The 18,109-nt window shown below is 40.7% G+C and overlaps 1 protein-coding gene across 1 annotated transcript; it reads right to left on the reverse strand.

Moving 5' to 3' along the window:
- Window positions 1–1,800: 1,800 nt before the first annotated feature.
- LOC110529542 (DBH-like monooxygenase protein 1 homolog) lies at window positions 1,801–17,790 on the reverse strand. Its single transcript, XM_021611798.3, has 12 exons — window positions 16,913–17,790; window positions 15,364–15,510; window positions 15,004–15,171; window positions 14,708–14,791; window positions 11,909–12,088; window positions 11,662–11,764; window positions 11,308–11,474; window positions 10,874–11,065; window positions 9,763–9,822; window positions 6,014–6,156; window positions 2,508–2,676; window positions 1,801–2,274 (listed from the first exon to the last, which is right to left on the reverse strand). Exons 1-12 carry the CDS (start codon window positions 17,192–17,194, stop codon window positions 2,119–2,121), a joined length of 1,851 nt encoding a protein of 616 aa, XP_021467473.2. The 5' UTR covers window positions 17,195–17,790; the 3' UTR covers window positions 1,801–2,118.
- Between the last annotated feature and the right edge of the window lie 319 nt (window positions 17,791–18,109).

The following is an 18,109-nucleotide window of genomic DNA, read 5'->3' on the forward strand; positions in this document are numbered from 1 at the left end:
CACTATTTCTCAGCGTTGGATTTGAGGACGTGGTGCAGCAATTTGCTAGTGAATACTGACCTCTGCTGTATGCCTTTGGAATTGATATCTGGAATCATTTGGACCTCAAAGAAGCATTGTGCTGGTCTACTCAGACATGATGAGCTTTGAGGTCAATGAAAAACATCTGCTACTGTACAACACTGACATAATGACATTCAGGACAGTAGCAACAGAGGAATCAGCCTAAGGAGTAAATTGAATTTCATCTAACCAAATCATTGGACAGATTACACCAATCTGCTCTGATGCACCACAGCCACATCCTTTATTCGAAACAGGCCCCATCTTGAGAGTGGCTCTTTCATGTCCCATGGCATTTGACAAGGGCATCAAAGTCAGGAAAACCAAACTTTGCAATGCTCTTACATGGTTCCTCACCTTGCAACATGAGCAGTCCTCAATGACTGCTTATCCTCAGGGAATCCTTAATTAACTTGGATTTATTTTTTGTTATATAAAAAATGTCCTTAAATATAGGTGGTCTTGATTTGCCAGTTTTGAGAGAGGGTGGATGGCTACTATCTCATACTGTTGTTATACTATGGTACCACCTCGATTTTAGGCACCACTGACACAGAGAGAGAGGAAAGCTGGCACAGACTCCTACACTCTTAGAAAAAAGGGTTCAAAAACGGTTCCCCGGCTGTCCCCATAGGAGAACCACTGTTGGGCTACCTGTTTGGATTTCAGCTAGAACCATTTTGGGTTCCATGTAGATCCCCTTTCCACAGAGGGTTATACGTTGAACCCAAAAGGGTTCCACCTGGAACCAAAAGGGTTCAACAAAGGGTTCTCCTCTGTGGACAGCCAAATCACTCTTTTAGGTTCTAGATGTCCCCTTGTTTTCTAAGTGTAGAACACAGACAGAATAACTTTTGGACAGAGAGGTAGCCCAAGGGGGAAAAAAGTAATGTTTTCACCCATGACTGTCTGAAACAATACATCAGTCCCACACTGCAGATGGTGGCAAATTCAAAACAGCTAAGTCCATCCCCTGTGAGAAAACGACCTTTTCATAATAATCCAGCCTGACTAGAGACACAAAGAGAAACAAAACACTATATAACCTAGTAAAAGACAATGATGGCAGTACATTTTCATAATGGTCCCATGTCATCTAATAATTCACATACCTTCTCTTGCGTCCGTATCCCACTGATGTATCTTGCTGTATCCATTAGATTAAATATCCATCCATTCATCCATTCAAATATTCATGCTTTGAAATCCACTTGATCTGTAAATAACACAATATTCAATTTTCCATGACTCTTCTCTCCAAACACTAACCACATAACACATGCAGAACAGCAAGAACGAGACCTTCCTTTTTGACCTGTTTGTGACTATATGGGACGTTTGCACATTAGAGTTAGTCAGTCAGAGTAATCGCTGTAAGTCGGACTAGCGGTGCTGGTGGCCCTGCGGCCTTAGGGAGAGATGTTCCTAGCGGTACCAGGGAGCCCAAGGCCATAACAGTGGCCTTACAGTACTGAAACCCCCCCTGAGCTGCCACAGGATAATGGGATCAGGGAAATCATCTATTACTATGTTTCTATGTAGACTTGTCAAGTAATGTACTCAGGTCTAGAGAATTCCAATCATAAGCTATGAAGAACGCATCATGAGCAATACTAGCAAAAGGGTCTTGTCTTATACTCAAAATAAATAACTAACAACCCAAACTTGACCATAGGTAATACTTATAACTACAAAATAAAACTCTTTAAACATGTATTAACTTTTGGACACACAGAATATAAAAAGTATGGTTTATACATGTATATATTTAGACAACAACAAAACATTTTTTTTCCAACATGTGAACTTCAGCCCATCCGATGGAAGATTCCTTATAATAATTCACACTCCGATCAAGTCAGAGAAGTCATTCTAGAACCGTCTTCTATTGTTGCTGATCAAAGACTGAATTTGCATTCAACAGACATCCCAATAACACATAATGAATGAATAGGGCGGAGAGATTCTAGGAATGTCTTCTTCAGTCAAACAACATCTTCCACAGCCGGTGTGAGAGAGTGAGTGGTGTGATTCACACAGTGGTCTGGCTATAGACTAAAGGCTTAAACAGGTCTGGACTATAGAGTACGTGAGGCACATGGTAAAGAGTAGAACCACTCCACTGTGTGGCTCTGAGGCAGAACGGCACATCGTGGAGGGAGGCTTGACTTCGGACTTCACCTCTGGTGGTGACACTATGGTCCCTTGAATCTGGAGGGGAAACAAAAGAGAGGGACAAATGTATAACTATGAAATACAGTGAGGAAAATTACTATTTAAAACACATTCATTCATATATTATACAGTCGATTTTAAACGAATAAGTGATCAACATTTATATAAATCAACATCCCAGAAGAGTGAAAGGACACAGATTCATTGGTTCCCTAGTCAGTGACTAATTGAAAGCACTACATTAACTCCAGCCCTGACTGAACACTCACCGACCACTCGTCCTGCCCCCACTTGGAGCAGCGCACATTCATGGGCAGCTGTAGAACCATCTCGTTGAAGGACTTCCCTCTGTTCTTCGACCACCTGTACTTGTCCATGGCCTCTGTGAAGGAGAGGCTGCTGTACTTCTTTGGGCTCTTGATCATGAAAGGCCAGGTCCTATGACAGAAGAAGAATATACAGTAAGTGAAATGTAGAATGTAAAATGAAGAATATTAAAGGTAGAATATTTACCATACACATGCTGATGCACAATATATCAGCCACTGTTCAGTGCATTGTAAAGTATTCAGACCCCTTCACTTTATCCACATTTTGTTACGTTACAGATTTATTCTAAAATTGATTCAATAATTTAAAAAAACGAATCTACACAAAATACCCTATAACAACGAGGCGAAAACAGGATTTTTTTTTTTTACAGTTATTAAAAATAAAAACAGAAATACCTTATTTACATAAGTATTCAGACTCTTTACTATGAGACTCGAAATTGATCTCAGGTGCATCCTGTTCCATTGATCATCCTTGAGATTTTTCTACATCTTGATTGGAGCCCACCTGTGGTAAATTCAATTGATTGGACATGTTTTGGAAAGGCACCTACAGTACCCGTCTACAGTATATAAGGTCCCACAGTTGACAAAACCAAGCCAAGAGGTCGAAGGAATTGTCCGTAGAGCTCAGAGACAGGATTGTGTCGAGGCACAGATCTGGGGAAGGGCACCAAAACATTTCTGCAGCATTGAAGGTCCCCAAGAACACAGTGATCTCCATCATTCTTAAATGGAAGAACCAATACTCTTCCACCAAGACTCTTTCTAGAGCTGGCTGCCCAGCCAAACTGAGCAACCAGGGTAGAAGGGCCTTGGTCAGGGAGGTGACCAAGAACGCGATGGTCACTCTGACAGATCTCTAGAGTTCCTCTGTGGAGATGGGAGAACTTTCCAGAAGGACAATCATCTCTGCAGCACGCCACCAATCAGGCCGTTATGGTAGAGTGGCCAGACATAAGCCACTCCCCAGTAAAAGGCACATGACTAACCTAAACACACAGCCAAGACAAGGCAGGAGTGGCTTCGGGACAAGTCTCTGAATGTCCCTGAGTGGCCCGGCCAGAGACCGGACTTGTACCCGATCGAGCATCTCTGGAAAGATCTGAAAATAGCTGTTCAGCGACGCTCCCCATCCAACCTGACAGAGCTTGAGAGGATCTGCAGAGAATAATATGAGAAACTCCCCAAATACAGGTGTGCCAAGCTTGTAGTGTCATACCCAAGAAGACTCAAGGCTGTAATCGCTACCAAAGGTGCTTCAACAAAGTACTGAGTAACGGGTCTGAATACTTATGTAAATGTGATATTTCAATTTAGATTTTTTTTTAATAAATATGCAAACATTTAAAAACCTGTTTTTGTTTTGTCATTATGGGGCATTGTGTGTAGATTGAGGAGGGGAAAAACAATATAATCAATATTAGAATAAGGCTGTAATGTAACATAATGTGTAAAAAGTGAAGGGGTCTGAATACTTTCCGAATGCACTCTACATTATTAAACATTTTTACAATTTATGGTCAGAAGGAAAAACAGCAGCTGCTAACTAAATCCTTCCAAAAGCATTTCCATGAGGAAGACATTAGGGAAAGTGGGACTGCTGTTTCCTGCTAAGGCCTGTTTTTGTTTATAGAAGGTTGGTGTTCCTCTTCATGACAAGGCTTCTTGGAATAAAACGAGTGTAGCCATGCATTAATAGCAGGAACAGAAAACGCACTCCAGCAGCCCAACCCATCAAATAGACTCATTTCCAGGCCTTTTTTAACAAACTGTTCTCAGGGCTAAGGTCTCGCTTACACAACTTACCACTCAGGGGCATATGGACAGGAAACACCATGGACACATTACAATACCTGCAGTAGCATCAGTTAAGGAATAGGTTGCACTATGTTTATTTAATTTACTGACATACTGACAATGAACTGACTTGATTACATGAAGTAGATTGATGTTATGTTTCAGGATTTCACATCTGCTTTTGATGCCATTGTCATTTTATTTGCATAAAAGCAAAGATGGAAAAACTTAATGGTAAAATTATTTGTTTCACTAAGCATGCTATCATCCAGTTTTCATGCAAGTAAAGTCATACAGTATAAAAAACAGGACAGTTGTGATAAAAACAGGTTTCTGTACAATTTTATAAATACCTACAGATACTATGTTTATTCGACAGTGGTGGGTGTCAGTAAAATGTATTACGCGAGAAATAGCAGTGGAAACGCCTGTAAGTGCAAATACTGATATAATAACCATCACATGAAAGCAAACTTGGAAAGTCACGTGATGATATCAAAGATTTCTATAAGATGATATGGTATGTGATCCTCCAACTACGACTCGGGAAACCACACAGTTTATTAGGCTCCAGATGAAGTGGGTGTTGAAAGTGCACGCTAAGAGCTTGATGCTCCCTTCCAATAAATACCGAGGGTCTTATCTGGTGACATGATGATCGATGCGTGACTGCTGTTTGACAAATACAAATATTCTCCTGCATCCATAATAACGTCATCATGTAGACTAGCCTACCCTCACTTTGTATGTGAGCTGTTGCCTAGAGCGCAGGTGCTAAAACCAGAGTAGGCACATTTGCTATGTAACGCAACAGTTTTTGTGACAAAACTATCAGTTGAACTTTAGATTTTTTATTCGGTAATGAAAACTTAAGCAAAAATGTACATTTTGTGTGCACTATGTCATCATGCACAGATTTTTCTCTACAACAAGTTAGTTTGGTGGAAACACCACTAGAGGGAAAATGCTAATATTTTCTTTATTCAGATTTGAGAATATTCCTATGAAAAATGGTCACCAATTGAATGGGAATCTAGCTACAGAGACAAATATTGTGCATTTTCTAATTTAAATGGATGAACAGTATGTTATTTTGAACTAAATGAATGGAATGCAAGAGCAAAAACATATTAAGGAAAACAATAAAACTATTGCTTTGTATATCTTGCTGTCAAAGTCCAGCATGCTAACTGGTAAAACAAAACAGAACCATATAAAACAGGAAAAAGAGTACCACTGTGCTCAATTTCAGATGTGCTCTACATGTTGACCCCACTGGGCTAGTGTGACTATGAGCTCTTTGGGACTATACCCCATATTCCTCTGTCCTTTCCTCCTTCCTATGACATGCAATCTCTTTGTACGATAAACCTCTTCCAGTCGTTCCCCTATTCTCTCTCCCAGGCCTGGGGGGACGTATTTAATCTCTATATCATGCATCATCTATATCTATATCATGCAGTAACTCATTTGGAACATAACTTCTCCATGATAATGCATTGTGTATGACCTTTGACATTTGTAAGGTGCTCCAGGCAGAGAAAACACTTCACATAAAAATGATCTTCCCCAATTGATATTACAGGTTCCAACTTGAACCGCTACATGGGTATTGCAGTCGCAGTACAGAGCCTCTTACTTACGTGACAGGCACCTGGATCTCTTTGACTCCGATGAACTTAAGCTGCCCGATGATCTCAGGGAGGCTCTCACACCTGGCCAGATTCACTCTGGGATAGTAGAGCAGGTAGGACAGACACATCTCATCCCTGGTGGTCAAACCACCCTGAGAGAATAGCCAGAGGGAAAATCATCTAGAAATCAAGTGGTTAAGAGCATTGGGCCAGTAACCAAAACGTCACTGGTTTGAATCCCCAAACCGGCAAGGTAGAACATTCTGCCGTTCTGCAGTTGAGCAAGGCAGATAACCCCCAACATCAACTACTCCCTGGTTGCCGATGATGTCGATTAAGGCAGCCCCCACACTTCTCTAATTCAGAGGGGTTGGGTTAAATGTGGAAGACACATTTTGGTTCAATGCATTCAGTTGTGGAACTGACTAGGTAACCCCCTTTCCCTATTCTGTATACTAAATACCAATACAACAGGTACATTAAGGGTTACATAGCCTTTTGCGGGCCCTTCAGCCTTTTGCGGGCCCTAAGTGAGATTTGGTTGCCCTCCCACCACCTCGCAGGCATTTTAGTGGCCTCCCTCTTGGCAGAGGATTGAACATTTTGCAGTTTTAATGCCATTTTCCAACAATTCTACAACATTTTATATGGGGTGGAGAGAAAATGTTGCTGTTCTAAAGCTAATTTTCTGATATTGTACACATTTAGCCTTGGCTTATGCCATGTTCATACAACATGTGGATGACTAACAAAATCAATGGGGGCCCCTGGAGGTCAGTGGCCCCCTGGAGGTCAGGGCCCCTGGGCATGTGCCCTTCCTAATTCAGCGATGAAGGTTTAGATAGCTGGCTAGACTTATAATCCTTGCAGTCTTATAAAATGTTAGCTGATATGGGATAATCGAGTGACTGTCAGTGACATGACAAGAGAAAAACTGCTGATGCACAACCAAATTACAAAATTGCACATTGTGTATTCTAGTATGCTATCTCTCAACAATAAGTTGAGACCTTGACTCAGTTCCTAAAATGTTGTTTACAATAGCATTTACAAAATGATGGTGGGGGGCCGCTGGGGTCCTACGCACAGCGTGTAGTCTGCACCACTGCCTTTACTCTACTTTACTGTTATCAAATTACACTTCTATTCTATTCTATTTAGCCCCACAACAACATGGATATCTGTGTAACAATCATGAACTTCAACAAACACTAAGATTTGGCACCAGGGTCCTTGTAAACCACTAAGAAATCATGAAAATCTGCTTCTGAAAACATGTGACTGATATAGATTAAGTACCACTTCAGGCTGTATTATGTCTAACACGAAGCTGACACAATAACAGTACCTTGTGGTGACAAAGTTGTAATGGAATACAATTCTGTTTTATATTGTTCCAGAATAACAATTGGTTGGCATGTTTACTCCTGAGCAGTAGAGAGTAACTCTAGAAGAGAAGGAGCCCTGTTTTACGACTGTAGTCATCAGTCATTTGATGTCTCTGTAAAAAACCATGCCAGTAGCTGCAAACAACTATATAACCAAGATCCCATCTGTGGTCCTGGGGGGTATCTGCAGACAGATTGTTCAGCTAAGAACAGACAGCCTGTAACACATACAGTACAGTGCCGTGAAAAAGTATTTGCCTCCTTTCTAATTTGTTCTACTTTTGCAAATTTTTGATACTGAATGTTATCAGATCTTCAACCAAAACTTAATATTAGATAAAGGGAACCTGAGTGAACAAATAACACAACAATTACATGCATATTTCATTTATTTAATAAACAAAGTTATGCAACACCCAATGCCCCTGTGTGAAAAATAAATTGCCCCATTACACTCAATAACTGGCTGTGCCACCTTTAGCTGCAATGACTGCAACCAAATGCTTCCTGTAGTTGTTGATCCGTCTCTCACGTATCTGTGGAGGAATTTTGGCCCAATCTTCCATGCAGAACTGCTTGAACTCAGTGACATTTGTGGGTTTTCAAGCATGAACTGTTCATTTCAAGTCCTGCCACAACATCTCAATTGGGATTAGGTCTGGACTTTGAATAGGCCATTCCAAAACTTAAAATGTGTTGCTTTTTAGCCATTTTCATGTAGACTTGATTGTGTGTTTTGGATCGTTGTCTTACCGCATGACCCAGCTGCGCTTCAGCTTCAGCTCACAGACGCATTGCCTGACATTCTCCTGTAGAATTCTCTGATACAGAGCGGAATTCATGGTTCCTTCTATTAAGGTAAGTCGTCCAGTCAGCAAAGCATCCCCGAACCATCACACTACCACCACCATGCTTGACCGTTGGTATAAGGTTCTTACTGTGGAATGTAGTGTTTGGTTTTACTTTTGTCCATATAACATTCTTCCAAGAGTCTTGATGATCATCCAGGTGCTTCCTTCCAAGTGCTTTTTGGATGAGATGGGTTCCATTATGCCTGGCAAAAACCAAACACTGCATTCCACAGTAAGAACCTCATACCAATGGTCAAGCATGGTGGTGGTAGTGTGATGGTTTTGGAATGCTTTGCTGCCTCAGGAACCAGGCCAACTTACCTTAATAGAAGGAACCATGAATTCTGCTCTGTATCAGAGAATTCTACAGGAGAATGTCAGGCCATGTGTGGTTATGCAGAAGACAATGATCCAAAACACACAATCACATGAAAATGGCTAAAAAGCAACAAAATCAAAGTTTTGTAATAGCTTAGTCAAAGTCCAGAACTAATCCCAATTGAGATGTTGTGGCAGGACTTGAAATGAGCAGTTTATGTTTGAAAACCTACAAATGTCACGGAGTTCAAGCAGTTCTGCATGCAAAGGTGGGCCAAAATTCCTCCACAGTGATGTGAGAGACGGATCAACAACTACAGGAAGCATTTGGTTGCAGTCATTGCAGCTAAAGGTGGCACAACCAGTTATTAAGTGTAATGGGGCAATTACATTTTCACACAGGGGCATTGGGTGTTGCATAACTTTGTTAATTAAATAAATGAAATAAGTATGTATATGTTGTGTTATTTGTTCACTCAGGTTCCCTTAATCTAATAGTAGGTTTTGGTTGAAGATCTGATAACATTCAGTATCAAAAATATGCAAAGGTAGAGAAAATCAGAAAGGAGGCAAATACTTTTTGACGGCACTGTATGTCTAAAAGTATCAACCAAGAGGTTCATGCAGGGGAAACACAACTCATTTATATTACCGGTAAGTACAGAACACTAAATTCCATTCCATTTAAGTATACTAATTCTACTGATCTATTAATTTGTAATTGTGTAACAGGAATGATGACATCCTTCTGTGTAATTTTTCTTCAAAGGTAAGAATGGTTCAAAAACAATATGGGCTTTGTGTCCATCTTATGTTACATCTGAAGTCAAAGCAATAACCCCATAGTTCTACCCTGAAGGGTTGTGTAATGTTGTCATAAACATGATGATTTTTGTTCCGTACTGCAATCAACCAAATCATCAAATCATAGAAACACAGAGACAGATTTGAAACATAAGCTCAAATAGGCTCCGTCTGAGGAACAATAGCACACATGTAAAAAATTAGGTGATCTCTGTAAACTCACATAAAACAGATCATTAGGAAGAAGCCACATCTTAAGGATGAGCTGGATTCACCATGTCAGAGCTGACAGCTCAGTTTCAAAGGCCCCATAAAAGCAAAAGGAAGAAAATAATAGAGAAAGCTGGCAAAATAAGTATTCATTTATCCATGTGGATTCTGAGTAGTGCATTCTTACCCAGGTCATGTTTTGTCTGTCTTTTGTGGTGTACTTGCATTCTGTGATCAAATTGTCACCCTGAAAAGAAAGATTAAAATCAAGGCTCTTCTGTGGTTGTGAAGCTGTCACACCCTTTAGAACCTGTCACACCCTGACCTTAGTTATCTTTGTTTTCTTATTTATTTGGTTAGGTCAGGGTGTGACAAGGGTGGTGTGTTTAGTTTTTGTATTGTCTAGGGGGTTTTGTATGTCTAGGGGGTTTTCTAGTCTAGGGGTTTATATGTCTATGGTTGCCTGGATTGGTTCTCAATCAGAGGCAGCTGTTTATCGTTGCCTCTGATTGGGAACCATATTTAGGTAGCCATATTCCTTGGTTTATCTGTGGGTTATTGTCTATGTGTAGTTGCCTGTTTCAGAACTCGTGGTATATAGCTTCACGGTCGTTTTGTTTACGTGTTCTTCGTTATTAAAAGAAGAATGTATTCAAATCACGCTGCGCCTTGGTCTCCTCACTATGACGAACGTGACAGAACCCCACATCAAACAAAATTGTGTTGTCATTAAAGTACATAATTACGATAACACTAAAGCAGTAATATACAGTACAAGGAGGTGTGATTTCCTGTGGTTTTAGCATGGCTATGCTGCGGTCGACGGTACGAGGCAACGGCCAAAAGATGAACCTCTAATTATGTCCTTTATCTATGTAGGTGGATCAAAGTCATGCAATCATCAATCATTACTGTTCATCACAGGGAGAGGGGAACATGCTTCAACCTGCTTGGCAAGCTCAAGCGGTAGATTTATAATCCCATATTTCCTACACTATATAAAGGTAGACTCAGCAAAATGATGTTGCCACGAGCAGCACCACAGATATTGCGGTGAGCGAGATGCAAGAATTCTCTCTCACGGTCACACACAGTACCTGCGCATATGCATGTGTTCGCTTCACGTTGTTAGAGTGTGGTAGGTACGGGACGAAAACAGTGGAGAAGTTTATCCTTACTCTTCAACGCTCTTAGTTGTTGTGGAAATTGACCCACTCTGCTGTTTACTTTGTGCGCCTACATCATATCACTGAGTCTACCTTTAATGTGTCAGCTAAACAGTATTTCAGAGTACCAACAGGTAACAGCAGCCTCTCGTCCTTCAGCAGCTGGAACTCCTGGAAGTTGAAGTCAAACTCCTCATCATGTGACAGGGGCTGCAGCTCCTCCTGTCCCCGGAAGTGTCTGGTTCTGATGGCGCGGCCAGCTAGGTGAGCATGCATCAGAACAGCAAACACCCTAACTCCGCTGGGCATCTCCTGGCCTAGGGACTGATGGAGGAGCAAATAGATATTCTCTCACAGATGCAGAAAGTGCTTTTTAGTTTTATTGCACTTTTGGATGATCACTATTTTGGGCACGTAGCAAGACTAAAATGGAGGCTTGTCACTGTTGGTGGTATAGCATAACAGTAATTTAACAGTGGATGTTTGACTCCTGTTGATCCCCAGTGAAATGGGAATGTCAGGCATCGCACCAGTTTGAAAGACTCCGCCATAGCTGGCTTTCTTACCTCCTGCAAACACTCGCGGGTACAGTGTCCCTCTGAGATGTACTCCTGCATGCCTGGAGGCAGCATGTGGTACAGACTCACCCACACACCTGTCTCTATCACTCCTGCGTCATACTGACGCAACTCTGGGGTGTAGAACAGACGCAGGCCAGAGCTGTCCACCACTCCTGACAATGAAACAGTAACATTACAATGAACAGGGTGACTGACTGTTGAACTGTAAAGTGCTGTAGATATCACTTTGCCACACAAGTGTGAATGGGTGAAACGGGAAAATTACAATAGAGTGAAGGCAGACAAGTCACATTCATTGTTTGTAATGCAACATGACGTGTCCTTGTGGGTGTACTATACCTTGTTGAAAGGCTGGGTTGTCATAGTGGACCTCCATCAGGACATAGACAGGGTCTATTGATGTGCCAATGGACAGCCCAACATGGGGTGGGTAGGTGAACCCCTGTAAGGGTAGATTGAGAGGCATACTGAACATGTCAATAAGGAAGCTTACATGATCACTCTGATACATGGAAATACAAGTGGCTAATGAAAAGTTTTATAACACTGAATTAAAAATGACTACATATTTAAACCAATTGCCCACCTCGCCACCAATGGCCCAGGCGAAGACTATCGTCTCACACGTGAGAAAGGAGTCAGGCATATTTGGATGGTAACATTCATGGCCAGCCTTGAGCTCACTCTCATTCAAGGTGCTATCACATTGATACAACAAAATGTGATGAACCAGGTTTTCATGGCCCCTTTGAATCAAAGGCTCAATCTGTAAACAAAAAGAAGAAAGAAGGAAGTAGTAAATGTTACTGTATTCTAACCCCGGTTGGCTTCTTTTGAATTGCCTACACTTGCCTTAACTTTTACTGCAGTGGGCTAAATCAGGGCCACACAGATTATTTCTTGGTAGTCTTAAACAAATCTACTTTGAAACAAAAGAATACACACATGGTTATGGGCTTAAAAAAAGAAGACACCTGTACCATGTCAGATATTAGTATTTTGAAATGTATTCCATTTTGAATTTGCATCCCAATATTACACTTTATATACATCAGAGAAGACTGAAATATAACAAAACCGCTTGACATTGAAACACCACATTTTTGCAGTTTATTAATTATAAAATAATAACATTTTTTTCACAACATTCCACCCATGAGGCCACTAGAAGTCTATTTAGTCATTTGACTGCAGGAAAGGGTCAGACCTCAATTATATTGCTCTCAACGGTAGGTTTCACACAAGAGGGGATAAACAGGATTGGGTAGGCCCTGCTCACTTCAGGATGAAAGTAGTGAAAAATAAATGTAAATAAATACGTTTTTCCTCAATGGGCCTGGGGGCCTCTAGGTTGGACTTAGAATCTGGGAAAAGCAGCTTGCTGCCTGCTGGGCAAACCGTGACATCATACTGTGAGGCCTCCTTTAAAATCAACAGGACACAAGACCAAAGCTTGGCCCATGAACACCGTATTAATATTTAGACATTCTTCCTACTTTTTCTCAAATATATTTATTCATGGTGGAAGCAGCCGTGGTAGTCTAAGTTTGAGGTTGAGATTGTGCCATGAGAGAGGAAGGATAGCGCCTCTCTTGTTAGACGATATGGTACACTGTGTAACAAACTCTGCCTTCATAGAACACTTTATATGCCGCTTTCTCTGAATAAAGAACTTCATTGAATAGAATACATCTATCAAACTAAAATAAGCATGTCATGTAGACAGTTTTCAGGAAGTCTTGAAAGTCATAGAGTCATCTAAACAGGAGGTGAGGTTGCGGTGCCCAAGATAATAGAGGGTGGAGTGAGGTGGTGAAAGACCAAATCCCCCAGAGGGACGAAGGAGGTGGAACGGAGGGTAGGGACAGAAACCGTGACTGAGAAAATATCATGGGAGTGGGGTCTTTTTGAAGTGTCAAGATAGGATTATTGGTATAACGTGCACAGGGAAAATTAGATGGGCCTTTTCAACTTCTGTATAAATGCCATAAAACACCAAAAGAACAATAGTAGCGTTTCTTTATAGACCACAGATGAATTGGAGGAGACAGTCCCATTCATATCACGCATAATAACAGATGTCTTACATACTGCCTCTCACTCACTGACTCACACATCATGCACACGCACATGAAAACATCTGGGATGGAAAAATAACAATGTTTAATCCCAACAGTCCGACTCCCACGTGGCATTTGGATACTGAAATTATTTCCATTTTACTCTACTAATTCTATAAAGGCAACACTTTAATCATCTTACATTATTTCGTCATGCAAAGAGCTCCCTCCAAAATAAGAGTTCACAACAATATCTGGGATATCACAACAGTTTGTGTTATGTATAGTGGAAACAGAGATCCTCTGAGCCCTGCAGCTGTTAATAAGGGTAGGATTTTCCAGACCTTTTTTTAATAAGGGTAGGATTTTCCAGACCTTTTCTGAAACCTTTACACAACTCCTCTGACAAATTGGATAAGGACAGTGGAGCATATTTTTCTGATAGCATGGTGCTGGTGTTTCTCATTCTATGATCTAATTGTCATCATCAGAGTGGCAGATTGCAGAACAGAAGAGCCAGATTAATGTAAGAGAAGAGAGAGCTAGCTAGCTATATTTATATCTTTCTGGCTCTGGTTCACTTAATGACTGAAGACTTTGTTTTGAGCTCAAGGATTCTAAAGTCAGAGGTCATAGCCATGGCAACTTTAAAAGCAACTCTCATGTTTTCTACTTGGCAGAAAAGTCCTACTGTAAGTGATCTGACCAATGATAACACGATACAGTACAGAACTACTATTCCATACTATGTTAATATAACTAAGGCCCTTTAGTAAAACATCAACATCTAGTTTAAAAAGCACATTTGGTCTTTATGACAAATCCCACTAAGGATTAGAACAAGAAATGGATAAGGAATGTGTCATCGTACCATTCTTTTGAATCTAAATTGTATGTGCTACCTCCTTTAATCAAGTGTGTTTTAAAGCTTTTTGGTTTCATACTAGTTCAACTATGTTTGGAATATATAATTTATATAATGGCTCATTTAATACACAATAGCAATTTGGAGCAGCAAAAAAGCAGCAGGTGTGCCTCAGAAGTGGGAGAAGTATCTACAGATTTCTCTATGGAACACACTACAGATGACTGCAATGAAAGAGGAACCTACTTCAGACGACAGCAATGAGAGAGGGAGGCAGGCAGACAAATAAAAACTCTGAAATTATCCAGGTGAGATGCCTTTAAAGAAAGGTAAACAAGATGACTGCATGCTGACTGAACTATAGGCTACTCCTTCCTCAAGGGAAAGCCTGTTGTCGATTTGCTATAATTTTTCTGCTGTGTTGTTAATATAGCTCAATGAATTCCAAGTGTGTACTTACTCTAATGATATGGTGCTTCTTCTGAACCTCCTGGATCTTAAATATCTGACACCAGTAGGTAGTGTCCTTGAATGGCACTGGCACCTATCTTGAGAGGAACAAACAGACAGAGAGACTGATACTGTATTTACTCTCCATAAAATTGGACTGATCATAAATCTCACACAGTGCAAATACAGTCTCAGAGTACAAAAGGTCCTGTGAAGTAATAAAAGCTAGAAGTGGTATCAAGTTTGTTTAAGAGATGGATAGTGGGTGAGAGAAGTAACCTTTTCTTCTCCAGCTGTCACACTTACGTTTATGTTTTGCAAGTTGAAAAAGTCCATCTCAGAGGAAACATTAGCTTTACTTCCTGGGTCGAGTAGCCGCATACTCTTCCTCCCCCTGTTCACTCCATGGTACATCGGTCCTGACGGTCCCACATCCTCACTGTGGTAGGCCCATATCACCCTCACTGTGCTTTCCTGGGCAGACAATACACATACACATCTTCTATCTAGAAGTGAGTTTCAATTTGAAAATGCGGTAAGAAGTACTATAACACACCGGGCATGAACTGACATTTAAACTAAAACGCTCACACAAGCACACATTCAAACACGCAAACATCAACCTTCACATTTCCCGTTGATAAAACATTTCCACCACCCACGTACCGTGATGTCCTTGTCACTTGTGTCACAGGTCAGGAGGTGCCTGCTGAAAGCCAGGACTGTGTGTGTACTGTTCTCCCTGCCATACTGCAGCCTGTAGTTCTGCTGCACATCTCTGTGCACTTTTCTGTTGGCGTCTGCAAAGTAATCCTGTTGAAAGCATGCCGGATATAATATGGTACACTGTATTACTGTATTATTACATTAGCTAGGATGACGACTAGCTAAATGACTATTACCACAGGACTATGCTTCATTTGTGGTTAACCAACTGCCTCGAGCCCCGTTTCTACCTGGTACCAACATGCTTCCGTTGTCCTGATCTTCTCCACACTCTGATGGTACCCACATCTTTAGACAGGTGTAGATGATTAAACTACGCATTGTGATCAGATCTTCCTGACCACCTCCGGAGGTAGTCAGGCACGCTTTGTGGACAAACGCATGTGGACAGTGAAACCATTTAAATCATCATTATCCTACACTTTAAAATCATTGACAAGGTGGCCAATTGACTTATGCCATACTTTTGTGTGTGTAATATATAGTGTATATATTTGCAAACGGAAGCATCTAAAAAGCTAGTTTTCCTATTAAAGCTTCAGAAAATGTGTCGTATGTTCCGTGTCTGAAATTTAAATGACTGTCTGTCAATATAAGTCTTAAAATAAATACAACTTATTCTGAAAGAATAGCTGTGAAATGATTTGCATACAAGGATGGACCAGGAAATCTGGTCACAATGCAGACACAGTGGATGGATAACAGACACATTTTAATACCATGTGTAGACACATTTCAGAAAACGTGGGCACAATCAGAATACGGACAAGATCAGGACACAGGACACTTTAGCACCAGGTATATACAGGGCTTTGTTGTGGCAAGTGTCTGGCTGTTATGTCTTTGTCCGTATCACTGCCAAGCATTGCTTGTAAATACATGACAACAAACAACAACATTGGCACAAAACTACAGCTGCTGTCTCCTCATAGACCCTGACCCTCTGGTAACACAATAAGAGGGACTGTGTTAGATTGTGTGGCATCATTGCCAGATCCCTGAGGCACAGTGAGCTTCCTGTGATGTGTAGCAATATCCAGACCCTTTACCCTGTTGGAGTCAATCCATGAGTGGCTGGCTGTGGCCCACAAAAGTTTACCATAAGGCAGTGGGTCGGACTAACAGTAACAGGTATGGCCAATAGCTTGTTACACCTAACCAATAACCATAAATTCAATTTGGAAACTTTCAATTATTATTTAATCTACTTTTAGATCCAAAGCCATGTATTTAGGAATACATGTCTCATCTAAATACATGGCTCTGGATAATACTATTTCATCAGGTAAACACCCCAAATATACCCAAGTGCCCTGTGAAAATAGCTAAACATAACTGTAATATAAATCATAATTTTCATATAGCTGCACAATTAAACTATGTATGTAATGTTGAAATTACAGTGAAAGTAGCCCACCTCTCATGTGATAAAACTGCAAGGCATACCTTGCGTCACTTTCGTTCTATAAAACCCAGGTGAGTAACATACCTGTAGATACGGTGTCCCATCCGCGACTCCACCAATGACAATGTCTGACGACGCCATGGCACCGTTGGGAGATAGACCAAATCCTATATATCCTCTAGTTTCCACTTCTATTTCAAAAGTAATAGTTCTCCGGTCAAACCTCCACTTTAGATTATACTTCCCATGAGGGTCCAAAATAGTTGAATGACTAAATCCACTCCCGTGTGTCAAAGTTGCGTAAAACCAAAAAGTTGTGAAGAAAACTATAACACTACTATATTTCGCGGGTAACATCGTGAACATTGACGAAAAAACTACTACAAACAAAATAGAATGTCGTTGTTTAAACACAAATTACGTTTCTTTAGAAGTGTTTGGTTTGCAAATTGTACGCGGGCGACCAAGCACGCACACTCATCTGCGAGGAAGCAGCTTCTCTCATCCTCTCACTAGAACTGTCGAAACTTGTGCTGGCCCCTTTGATCTTCATAGAGACACGTCCCACACTGCTACTCCTGTGGTCAGGCCTTACCATACAGGTGGCTGTGACTTTAGGCAGAGACACTGGATGGATCATCTCTGAGCATGTAAGGAAGGACATAATAGGCTATTTGCCTAAATGCCAACCAGAGATAAACATTTAAAAAAGCTCCACGTAAATGTATCAGGCTAAAATAGAATACAGAGGATGAAAAATAAGAGTATTAAAGTGATACTAGATGTTTTGTGTAATTTTTGCCAGTCGTTTTTAAACAGCATACCGAAGGCCTGTTTCTCATATTTCACCCTGTCAAATGTTGTTTGAAAATGTAAACATCTTTCTTAAATTGAACTTTTCCTAAATGTATCTGTGCCATCCAGTCTGTACATGCAGCCTCATCTGTCAAGAGATCAACTGCAGGGAGAAAAACTGGCAAAACTTCCAGGAACTGCTCCTCCTCCAGAAACACACATACATGCAAGATGAGGTGAGGAAATAAAATCACCCACTGCATAAAATGGTAAATGTCTTGGAATTTGTATATGCTCATTTTCAAAAATGCAATTAAGCATTTGAGATTGAGTACACAAATCAGGGTTTTATTGATTCAGCTCATTTATCATGTTTCAGGAGTATATTGTACAGTAAAGCTTCCTCCCTCAGAAAAACTGGACAAGACCAAGAATCAAAAAGAAAAAGTATATATTAAAAAAAGTTAACTTTTGATATGTAACATT

The sequence above is a fragment of the Oncorhynchus mykiss genome, chromosome 8 (genome assembly GCF_057628025.1).
Source record: "Oncorhynchus mykiss isolate SJ-2025 chromosome 8, ASM5762802v1, whole genome shotgun sequence".
Taxonomy (NCBI): Eukaryota; Metazoa; Chordata; class Actinopteri; order Salmoniformes; family Salmonidae; genus Oncorhynchus; species Oncorhynchus mykiss.

Excerpts from the sequence above, each read along its gene's own strand:
- LOC110529542 (XM_021611798.3), bottom strand. The coding sequence starts at position 17,194 with ATGTTCACGATGTTACCCGCGAAATATAGTAGTGTTATAGTTTTCTTC. Across the intron at positions 15,511-16,912 it reads ATGGGACACCGTATCTACAG|GATTACTTTGCAGACGCCAA; the intron begins GTATGTTACTCA and ends TGCTTTCAACAG. Across the intron at positions 11,765-11,908 it reads CCTGGGCCATTGGTGGCGAG|GGGTTCACCTACCCACCCCA; the intron begins GTGGGCAATTGG and ends CTACCCTTACAG.